This window comes from Xiphophorus hellerii, chromosome 4, assembly GCF_003331165.1.
Source record: "Xiphophorus hellerii strain 12219 chromosome 4, Xiphophorus_hellerii-4.1, whole genome shotgun sequence".
Taxonomy (NCBI): domain Eukaryota; kingdom Metazoa; phylum Chordata; class Actinopteri; order Cyprinodontiformes; family Poeciliidae; genus Xiphophorus; species Xiphophorus hellerii.
This window is the reverse complement of record NC_045675.1, coordinates 23,273,852-23,285,661: the sequence shown is the minus strand read 5'-3', so window position 1 is coordinate 23,285,661 and position 11,810 is coordinate 23,273,852. Positions and strand designations below refer to the sequence as shown.

Here is an 11,810-nt window from a genome sequence, read left to right as displayed (position 1 = left end):
TTCACACTCTCGTTCATTTTTCGTTGGTAAACAAAATAAAAAAAAAAAAACCTGATTGTTTGCAACAACAAAATAGTAAAGAATAATACAATACCCACTGGTATGCACTTTTTAGCCAAACACATCCCAAATCATTTTATGTTTAACCTACAAGTAGGGTGGAACAATTTGGAAAGTCTTGAAATAAAGTAAGCATCTGGTAAGCTTTTCATTAAAGCCAAACTGAATTCAAACCTTACATTTCCCAGTTCACAATATATAAAATGAATTAATTTGTGTGGATAAAACTCACCTGGCGAAATTCTGTAGTTGTCAGTAATAGAAATACCATGTTTGTTTCTGTGCAGACTGTGCCTGTTTACACTCCTGCTGGTTGCTTCCTGCAGTTGTGTAATGCACATCAAAATTTTCACGTCAGCTGCAATTTACCACCGAGGCTCCCAGATATTAATTATTTGGTGGTGTTTACTGATAGCCAAATAATTAAGCTAATGAAGGGAAGTAAAGCCATCAAAAGCCTGATGGTGAGCGGTCACACAAGGCCATTTCTTAACAGCAACAGCACTGAACTGGCTCAGACTTTTATTGGGCACCAGTGTGATTAAGGAGCAGATTGGTGTACAGCTGATGAGGTGTTTTCACCCCATGTTAGACCACAACCACGTGTGAGATCACATGATTTCACAGAAGATCTTGGCTCTTTTTAGCACAAAATAAGTTTCTTTAAAAACTGGAATTGTAGTTTGTTTCCTTGTCCTGTTTTTTCAGTCTCATTGGCAGCCCGGAATCAATCACAGTTGTGAATGGAGAATAAAGGATTAAACTATCACGCGTGTTTTATGGAGTGGGAAAAGGCTGAAGGAAATCAAGAGCAACCATACAGCATGCACACAAATTCACATATGCAACATGGCTCTCACAGTGAACATCCACCTGTTAGAAATGTCCAGATTTATGATGAAAATGTTAAAAAGCAAAAAGGAGCATAATATAAACTTATGCTTTGTTTTGCCACTGTTTTGTCCAATCACATTATGTGGTTTCCCTGTGTTTGCACCTAAAACGAATTACTGTAAATCTGATTAACCAGAAACAGTTCAGCTGTCACTTTCATTCCTGCATGGTTGCAGCTGGTTCCGGTGTGCATCATTCATGTGTCTGAATTGAACTACATAGAAACAGTAATTATGAAATCAAATAGTTGAATTTCCCTCTGTAATAAATGAAGCATTTGTTATTCAGCTGAGTTAAATGAATTCTACTATTGGTAAAATGTTCATAGCATGTCCCTAAAAAGGACAATTGAGTGTGCAAAGCAAATAATATGTACACTATCTACAAACCAGCTATATACATATTAATTCAAAATGGCTATACATTGAGAGCATAGGAGAGCCGCTGTCATTCTTTGACCAAAGGAAAACTGAATCTGATAACATCAAAATTAATAAACATCAATATTTGTTAACGTCATGAATTTACTCTAATGGTGTAAATTAGAGTAAATTCATGTAAATAAGAGTAAATATCGTAGTGTGAGAGGAAGAACACTGAAGCACACATTTTGTCCACATCCAGCTGATTCAAAAATATGAGCTTCAGTGTTTGGTTCTGTGACTTTCATAAAGGTACAACTTCTGATTGAAAAATGATTTACAGAAAACAAAACAATCAAACCGAGCGAAGAAGCAAACATGATTTTCAAGTCAAACTGATGATTAAGATAAACTTTGTATTCAAAACAAATTGTTTCAAAAATCCATCTGACTGATTGTTGAATAGTTTGCTCAGTCAAATGTCCCAGCTCCAACGAGAGGATTTCTGAGAATCTTTTTTTTTTCTCCTTTAACTCAAATTACAAAGAATACCTTCCTTTGCAGACTGGAATGAATCAACCACTCTGTGTGTGTGTGTGTGTGTTTTAAATTGGGCTGATGAAAAATCATGCAAATCAATAGGACCTAATTTAGCTGTGTGACTTGTCATCTGTTTGACAAAAGGCCCCTTTGACACAGAACAAAAATCACAGCTAATTGATAAGGCAGGAGAGCAATATATGGAGGCCATTGATCCTATTCATCCTGTAATTTCATCCAAATCCAGGCTTCATGTTAATTTAAAAAACCCCTGCGCATAAATTACACTTAGTGCTGATAATGCTGTCAGTTTTTTCAACGGCCCTCAGACAGAAGTGCTGACGGCTCCATCACTTCTTTCGTTTTTGAACCAATAACGCATAGTGAGCCTGTGTTTTACCATAAAAACGTTTCATGGTCTATTGAATCACTCACGTCCCCGCTGAGATGTCAGAGTGGTTACCAGAAACCCCCATTTTCATGGTTACACAAATAAAATTGGCGTCTTTTTGCTTTGTTGGATTATAAATCAGGGGCCCCTTAAAATATTTACACCCCGCGGTTTAATCAATCAGCAAAACGTCGGACTCATTACGTAAATATGAACAGATTGCGCGATCTTTTAGCGTAATCACACGTATTGCTGCTACTTTCTCAAGGCCCTGTCCTGTCACTTAACTAATGGACAAGTACTGCGGGGCCCAATAAATCCACATCTGTCCGACTTAAAACGCTGTTCTAAAGCATGAAAATGCAGCATTTTTTTTAATTTTTACCAGTAAAGTCTATTGAAGAGGCGTCAGCGGGGAGAATATATTCATGGAGCGTCATTTATTGTTGCAGGAAATATGCGTTACAGGTGTCGCGCCAATTATAATGAGAATGGTGCCAATCTCCACGTCAGCGTAACCTTCAGCGCCCGATTATCTGCAGAAACACTTAAACTGGATCAACAAATAGAGAAAAGTAAAGCTGAGGCTCCTTGTTCTTTACATCACTGATTCAGGGCAGCATGACTCGTCAAGTAAAGTCCATTGTTTTTCTTTGAAGTTTCAATTATGTAAAGAGACTTGAAACAAAATAATTGTATTTATTTATTATATTATGTATTTACTATATTATGCGTCTGATAAACTGCTGGTCAGATACGTCCATTCGTTCAGTTTGCGTACATGTCTGCCCTCTGGTGGAAAAATAAAAGAAGACACTCTCAAAACACTCAAAAGCTATTCAGTTATTTTTTTTTAAATGTGGTATTTTTAGCTTTTGCTATTTCCATACCTCTGCATCGTTGTTGTAATTTTTTTTTTATTGTCACATATATTTATTTATTTATTGGTCCTTGAAATGTTCATGTCTTATGTGTTTTTTTATTCATGTCTGGTCTGTTTTGTTATTTTTGTTGACTGCGAGCAGATGCAGGTTTTTAAAAAAAATGTAAAACAACAAAAACATAATTTATTGACTTAGGTGCAAAATATCAGAGAGACAAGAATATGAGGCTCATATAGAAAATTTTAGACTTCATATTGAAAAAACAGAATTTTTGCATAAAGACTTGAATTCAATGATTAAAGGATTTATCAAATATGCATGGAAGAATCAAAGCAACATAGGCTTTGATTATAACATGATACAGAACTAAAAAAAAGAAATCACTTTTTAAGGAGCATGTCTGGTGACATGGGAGTCGTGGGCACGAATTATAAAGTTCTGGCCAGGATTTCTGTTTTTTCTCCCATGTCTCCAGACGGGCTCCGTAGCCCTTTGCGTAAAAAAAAACAAAAACGCACATTTTCTGCGCAGTTGGTTCGTTTGGTATGTGGGACTGGCCTCAGAGGGGCGGTTCCCTGGAGTTTGGAAGCGCACGATGAATCGGTGAAGAGCTTGAAAACTTCTCGTCTCTTGCTGGTTTTGCTCTTCAGCGCTGACTGAAAGTGAAACAGCCTCCGCAGAAAGAGCCAGCTGGTATCCAGACAGAGCGTTTCCTGACGCTGCAGCAGTGAACATGGCCTCCACGGAGCTCGGTAAGACGTGTTTTTTTTCTCTCTCCCAACTTCCATTCAAGCTTTTTGTCCCCTGATGAAGAGTTTCTCTGCCACATGCGCAGAGCTAGCTACGCAGCTAGCATTAGCCAGCGTGCAGAGCCTTTACTACGCTGAAACACGTACTTTGAACGAGTCTCTGTCTCTGTCTCTGCAGCTCTTCTGAGTGTGTCAGATAAAACTGGGCTGGTGGACTTCGCCAAACGCCTGGTTAACGTGGGCCTGTCTCTCGTGGGCTCAGGAGGCACAGCCAAAGCCCTGCGCGATGCCGGACTGGCTGTCAGGTTGGGAGTTTAGCTGGACTCCTTGGTTGCATTCAAACCCTGTGCTGAGGGCGGTTCTTTTTTTTTTTCTTTCTTTTTTTAAAAAACCTGTCTCTGCTGTGTGTCAGGGATGTGTCTGAGCTGACCGGACATCCGGAGATGCTGGGAGGCAGAGTGAAGACCCTGCACCCTGCTGTCCACGGAGGCATCCTGGCCAGGAAAAGCGCCTCTGACTCTGCAGACATGGAGAAACTGGGATACAGCCTGGTCAGGTGAGGAGGGAACATTTCCAATATCTAAACACACGTTCAGTTTTTTATTTTATTTATATATATATATATATATATATATATATATATATATATATATATTTTTTTTTTACCTTCTACAGTTCTTTCACCACAGTGAGGGGGGTTGCTTCTTTAACCCTCCTGTTATGTTCCGGGTCAAATTGACCCGTTTTAAAATTTACAAATTAAAAAAAAATAAATAGAAGCATTTTTTTTGCATGAAACGTTTTCTATTTGTCTTAATAGGTGCACTCTAGACATAAGTTGAAAATTTATTCATTTTACACATTTGTACCAAACCCTAGGTCTACTTTTTACATCGATACTGTTCGGGTCAATTTGACCCGGCAGTCAGGTTAAAGTGCAAAAAAAGATTTTATAATGTCCAATTCTATATGTTTCCTTGCAGTTATGAACCATATTTCACCACACACACACTCACACACACACACACGCAACCACACACACACAAGCCCACTTTCTCACTATTATCTTTACTTCACTAGGAAACTGTGAGAAAGCAGGTGTTCACACAACCTTTGACGGGAATCTTTTCTGTTCCTGTGGACAAACTCCACCCACACTGAGTGGACACTCAGCAGAAGTGGAGAAAAACATAAATACTCTCTGCATGACTCATTTATCTTGATTTTAATCAGCGGGTCAATTTGACCCAGAACAGTATGTGTGTCTCAAGTTCAATTATAAAGATCACCCTTTGGTAAAAAAAAAAAGTATAATATAAAATAATTTACCAAAGGTCAACTTCAAGGAAATTATTGTTTTTTTGTGTCTAGGTTTTTTTCAGTGGACATTAAAAATCTAAATTCCATTTTTTATGTCCAAATGAGTAAATGAGCAGGTTGTCATTGATCCTTAATTTCTGAGAAATAATAAAACATCATTGCACAAATATTGATTGAAATGGTTAGTATTGGAGTTAATAATCAGATACAAAAATGTTTTGGAGGAATTTTTTGGTTTCTGACACTATTGCATGATTAAACACTCCCTGGGTCAAACTGACCCACGAACATTTTTGCTGTACCCTAGAAACGAACATAACAGGAGGGTTAAAAGCAGATGAGAAGCCGTTGCGAGGTTGGCTTAAATCAAACAACCTCTGCAACCTCTGGCTTTGAAGCACTTTACAAGCTCATCAGATTTAATGGCAGTGCGTGCACATGTTATCAGCAAGCACGCGCATTGGATTTGGCATCTTGATAATTGGACAACTGCTGATCATCTTGTGACTCTTGTTTAACTGAGACCAACAGAAAACGATTAAATCGCAGACACACTGCGGGGGCCTCTGGAGCTGATTTTGTGGGGGAAATTTTTTTTTTGGGTGAAGTTCTGTGAAGAGTTTTAATCAAATGCAGTGAAGATAATTATTTATTTCAAAACCAGTAGATTCTGTAAAAAGGGTAATTAGGGAAATTTACTGTATGAGGCTTTAGAGAAAAGTGTCGCAGAAGCCGGTGAAATAAGAGCAATGCACACTGAATATTTAGGGTTCTTGAACTTACTACTAGTGATTATTATTATACAGAAAGCAAAAAAGAGGAACTGGATCCGTAATCTAATTGATTTCAGAAATCTGGTCCACATGACTAAAATTATTGAAACATCTTTGTTCCCAAAACTGATGTAAGCCTAAAGGTTTGACTTAAAAGTCCAAGTATTTTTTATATATAAACTTGCATTTTCACTGACGATTAATAAAACAAAACGAGGAAGCATTTCAGAGATCCAATGTTATGATGCTACCCGTACGTACTTAATCAGTTGAATGTTAATTCTGGTTATTTGTGAATGGATGAAGCTTGAGTATATTCCTGAGAAAATTAGTAAACTTGTTTTTCTGTTTCTTTGTTTTTTTTTTTAAAGAGTGGTGGTTTGCAACCTCTACCCTTTTGTAAAGACAATCTCAAGCCCAGATGTGACTGTGGAGGGTGCCGTCGAGCAGATTGACATTGGTAAGTCAAGCTAGTGAGAGCCTTCATGCAGTCTGTGTAAGATTTACATTTTTAAATAAAACCACCAACAGTTGTTATGTAGAGGTCTGAACTTTTCGTGTCTCTTTAGGCGGTGTAACTCTGCTGAGAGCAGCAGCTAAGAACCACGCTCGCGTCACCATTGTGTGCGATCCGGCTGACTATTCGCTGGTTGCCAAGGAGATGGAGAGTTCAGGAGACAAAGATACGACCCTGGAAACCCGCAGGACTTTGGCCCTAAAAGTGAGGCATTTTCATTTTTTCCCCCCAGTATTTTCCCTTGCCGTGTTTAAAATGCAGAAGTTTCTAATTGACTCAAGTTTTGACACGCGTATGAAAAGTCATGCTTTGTTTTTCTGTCCTTCACTACAATATTTTTTTCCAGATTTGTTAGAAACTTTTAAAGAGTTTTTTTTTGTCTTTCATTTAAAACAAATCATTTTTAATTGCTTCTAAAATCTGAGATTCTTCTAAATTGGTCTTGGTTTAATTTTTTTCATTAGTTTTTATTTTAATAGGAACTAAATTATGTGACAACAGAGTTTTATGGGGCTCATAGACTCTCTTGGAAATACTAGAAAACTGTATGATTTGTTTTTACCATTCTCCATGTCTTTACTAATGGGGGGTGGGGGGGATAAAATTGAGAGTGGGGACTCTCATGTCACCAGACGTGCTCCTTAAAAAGTGGATGGGAGCGTAATTTTTTTTTTAGTTTTGTATCATGTTATAATCAAAGCCTGTATTGCTCTTCACAACTTCATTGTTTGAAAACTTCAAACTTTTCTCAGTGATTTAGAAATAGAATTAAACGCTATAGCCTCTCAGTGGGGAATTTCAGCTGTATCAGTAACAACTGCGACAGACTGGTGACCTGTCCAGGGTGAACCCGCCTCTCACCTGGAACGTTAGCTGGAGAGAGGCACCAACGCCCCTCCCGACCCCACTAGGGGCAAGGGTGTTAGAAGATGGATGGATGGACAGTAACAACTGTGACTGTGCAGTCAGAACAAATTTACAAAATAAGAGACAGATAATAGAATAATTGGATTTTAAAAATGTGCAAAATGAGTACGTATATTTTTGCATTTAAGTTAGAGATAAGAAAAGCAAATTATAAGAAAATCAAAAATGCCAGCTGTGCAAACAACAGCAGGGTTGTAAAAACGTCTTGAGAACAGTGGTGGTTATAAAGTCTGCAGAAGGATCTACAGTGACGCTCATTTGTACCTCTAGGATGCAGCAGTCTGTCACTGAAGGAGTTCTCCAGTTCACTACATTAACTATTTTTTTTTCCCCCTTGAAGTTCATTTAACTTTTTTCAAACAATTGAATACATTTGCAGGTTTTCACAAACGCTTATACTTGAGTTGCATTTGCTTGAATAAACTCCAATTCTTATACACAAATCTTCTACAAATCCAAAAGTTACATATTTCAAAATTGAGTTCATATATTTTGAGTCTAGATGCCAAACAGCACACTCTGAAACTGGAAGACCATTTGATCATTGTTTTGTTTCATTACTTCTGGAATTTGCAGCCAAGGCTGATGACATGAAAGCAATTAAATGTATGGATTTTTTTTTTGTGTGCGTTTGACTTGGAATTGGTCAGGGGGAAAAAATCCATAGAGGGTCATATGATGTTTTTTCTTTTTCTTCTTCTTCTTTTGTGTGTGCATGTGTAAAGGTGTTGGTCAGAGCAGAACAAAGTCCAGAGTAAACTTTTTATCACAGGTCACAGCTTTAGCATTTCAGGCACCTGAACTTTAACCATAACTGATTGGTGAAGCTTGCAGACACAAATACTTTCCTCAAATTTTACTCTAGGTGGATTAGTGGCAAAAAGTGAGTTTTTAGTCAAATTCTTAAATGTGAACTGGGCTCATGCATGTGAATTTGATTCCCTCTCCAGGCCTTCACACATACAGCGCAGTATGACGAGGCCATATCTGACTACTTCCGTGGGCAATACAGTCGCGGAGTGTCCCAGCTGCCCCTCCGTTACGGCATGAACCCCCACCAAGCCCCGGCCCAGATCTTCACGCTGCGCTCTGAGCTCCCGCTCAAGGGTACAGATGCATCACAGACGGCTCAGCTGACTGGAATATTTTAATTTAAAATTTAAAAGTGTGAAAACCTGAACACAAAGCAAGTTTCTCTGTGATTACTATTAATGTGGATATCAAACTTTGTAGTTTTGATGCGTCAAAGGAAAAGAAAAACCACCAAGATTCGATTGCTGTTTTTTTTTCAGTTAATAAGTAGAAACTCTTTTTGACCTGCCAACTGTAATATAATTGAAAACAGATTATCTTTTGCAAACTAGGGCTCCTTTTCACATTATAAAACAATGTTCTCAGCGACGTGAACATAATTTCCTATCTGCAACAAACTTTTTGTTCAGATGAAAATATTTTTTGAAACATCTGCCTGGGGGTATGAACAATTTTGAGCTCAACGTTTTCTGTCCTTCAGTGGCAAATGGCTCTCCGGGCTTCATCAACCTCTGCGACGCTCTGAACGCCTGGCAGCTGGTCAGAGAGCTGAAGGCCGCCCTCGGCGTGGCTGCTGCCACGTCCTTCAAACACGTCAGCCCTGCCGGTGAGACGATGACACACTGCCGCTCCTCAATATGTCGGAGGAGGGATCTGTGCTGCTTTATCTGCATGGTTTTTCCGCCTCCTCTCTGCAGGAGCTGCAGTAGGAGTTCCTCTGAGTGAGGAGGAAGCCAAAGTGTGCATGGTCCATGACATGTTGAAGGATCTCACCCCTCTGGCCACAGCGTATGCAAGAGCAAGAGGTCAAACAGGCTGAGTGTTTATTAATGTAAAGTATTTTGTGTTTGAATCTCTATGCCATTGACCTTAATGAAATCCTTCCAGGCTCAGACCGAATGTCTTCTTTTGGGGATTTTATTGCTCTGTCGGATGTTTGTGATGTTCCTACAGCCAAGATTATATCCAGAGAGGTGAATAAAAAAAGAAATGAATACGAGTAGTTGATTCTTATTTTGAATTTAACGCTGTTTGTTTCGCTCTGGTGATTTTCAGGTGTCAGATGGTATCATAGCTCCTGGTTATGAGGAGGAGGCGCTCAAAATTCTTTCGAAAAAGAAAAACGGCAACTACTGCGTGCTTCAGGTGAACATGGCACAAGTTTCACTAAAGGAGACAGTTTAACTCTGCTTTCCTCAAGTCTGTTAATAGAGAAAACACATTTTTATCTTCCTACATAATCAAAGGAGTTGCACAAAAACACTGAAGCAAAACCCGGTGCTGCGTTTGCTTCAGTTTAATGCTTTTTCCTGTTTAATAAAATTGATTTCGTTTTTCACCTTGTTCCTTTCTTCCAGATGGATCCAGAATATGAGCCTGACAGCACCGAGGTGAGGGTGCTGTTTGGTCTCTATCTCAAGCAGAAGAGGAACGGCGCTCTGATCAACAAGGAGTTCTTCAGGAATGTTGTTTCCGAGGGTTCGGTGAGTCTCTGCGACGCACCGCTGCTCACCTGCACGGCCTGAACGATCAACTCTAACTGCTTTCTGACCTTAACCACAAGCTGACTGAGGACGCCCTGCGTGACCTCACTGTGGCCACCATCGCTGTCAAGTACACCCAGTCCAATTCGGTCTGCTACGCTAAAGCTGGACAGGTCAGTCCAGTCAGGAAGGATGTTATTGCATTCTGAATGAAATGATCCGACTCGGTGTTAATTTTCCACTCGTCTGCGGTGTGTCCAGGTCATTGGCATCGGTGCCGGTCAGCAGTCTCGTATCCACTGCATGCGGCTGGCGGGTGACAAGGCGGACAACTGGTGGCTCAGACACCACCCTCGTGTTCTGAGCATGAAGTTTCGCAGTGGTGTGAAGCGAGCCGAGATGGCCAACGCCATCGACCAGTTTGTCAGCGACACCGTTGGCGAGGTGAGGAGGAGATGGCCACCATGTTTCTGGTAGCTCTGCTCTGCCTGCATTTCATCAGTTCAGAAGTGTGTTTTATCTGTGCAGGAAGAACAGAATGCAATAACAAAATCATGATTTCGCTGCAACTAATGATTGTTGTGTATGATTAATCTATTGATTATTCTGACAATCTGATAAAAAATGGTGCATTCTGCAGATTAGAAATCCATTAAAAGATGCAAATAAAAAAATATTTATTTCTGTATTTAAAAATGGAATTGAACAGGGTTTTTTTGCCTACATTGCAATAATTGCATTCCTTTAGCCTCATTGTTTGTAGCAAATTATGCAATGAAAATAATACATCTAACATAAACGTGCTAAACACCCTTTCTGCTTGACTTAAAGTCAATTCAGTGCAGGGCTGATCTGTTTGAGCGATTTTATAAGTGGATAGCAAAAGGTAAAAGTTTTTTTTTTCTTCTTTTTTTTACACATTTTGAACCAGGTTATGTTAAAACTGTCATAGTACATATCTGGGTAGTACATATTTACAAAGATGGGTTTTTTTTTAATCTTTAATGCAAAATGTATTTTTTGTTTTGTACAGTTTTGGCTTAATTACTGCTCTGTGTGTTCTTTCAGCGAATTACCCTTTTGAGTCTTCATAAACCTTTTAATGATTAATCGATTACTAAATTAGTTGTTGATTATTTAAATAATTAATTCATCCCAATTAATCATTTCAGCCCATCTACAACTTCACCCAAGCTGTGAGACCAGCAGCAGAAAACAGAAGAGTGTTTAGTTTGAAAGATTTACGGGAATTGATGTTTGTTTCTCAAGGTCGTATGTGTGTTTTGTGCTTGCAGGGCCCAGACCTGGATGTCTGGAAGTCCATGTACGATGAGGTACCGGAGTTTCTGTCGGCTACTGAAAAGAAGAACTGGATCAGCTCCCTGCAGGCCGTCACTGTCAGCTCTGATGCCTTCTTTCCCTTCAGAGACAACATAGATCGAGCCAAACGGGTAAATTGCACTCCAAGCATGTACACGCTCTTTAGCATGTGTGAAAATCAGCCCAGTTTGCAGGCTAACCACCTCTCATGTCTCTTCTTTCTGTCTGTATGCAGAGCGGTGTTGAGTACATCGCAGCTCCTGCGGGCTCTGCTGCTGATGAGGTTGTGATTAATGCCTGCAATGAACAGGGGATCACTCTGGTGCACACCAGCCTGCGACTCTTCCATCACTGAGCATTACCAACATTTCTGATACTGAGACATTCCTACTGTTACCATTGGAGAAGTGTAGCAATCACTACTGGTTTGTTTTTGTAACATTAGTTGCGCTCTAATATGGGGGAGCAATAAAGTAGCTGTGAATGTTGAATGTAGGTCATTCAAATAAACTGCTGAGTAGTATTGTTTTTATTCTTGTGGTCTGTTATCTTGCTTC

At 39.4% G+C, this 11,810-nt stretch overlaps 1 protein-coding gene across 1 annotated transcript; it reads left to right on the top strand.

The window, feature by feature from the left end:
• Nucleotides 1–3,688: 3,688 nt before the first annotated feature.
• atic (5-aminoimidazole-4-carboxamide ribonucleotide formyltransferase/IMP cyclohydrolase) lies at nt 3,689–11,781 on the top strand. The gene is made up of 15 exons (XM_032560014.1): nt 3,689–3,883; nt 4,059–4,185; nt 4,293–4,436; nt 6,345–6,433; nt 6,543–6,694; nt 8,368–8,524; nt 8,931–9,056; nt 9,148–9,255; nt 9,338–9,423; nt 9,506–9,595; nt 9,808–9,933; nt 10,014–10,106; nt 10,195–10,377; nt 11,229–11,384; nt 11,489–11,781. The coding sequence occupies exons 1-15, from the start codon at nt 3,865–3,867 to the stop codon at nt 11,606–11,608; spliced, it is 1,776 nt and encodes a 591-aa protein (XP_032415905.1). The 5' UTR covers nt 3,689–3,864; the 3' UTR covers nt 11,609–11,781.
• The last annotated feature ends 29 nt before the right edge of the window (nt 11,782–11,810 follow it).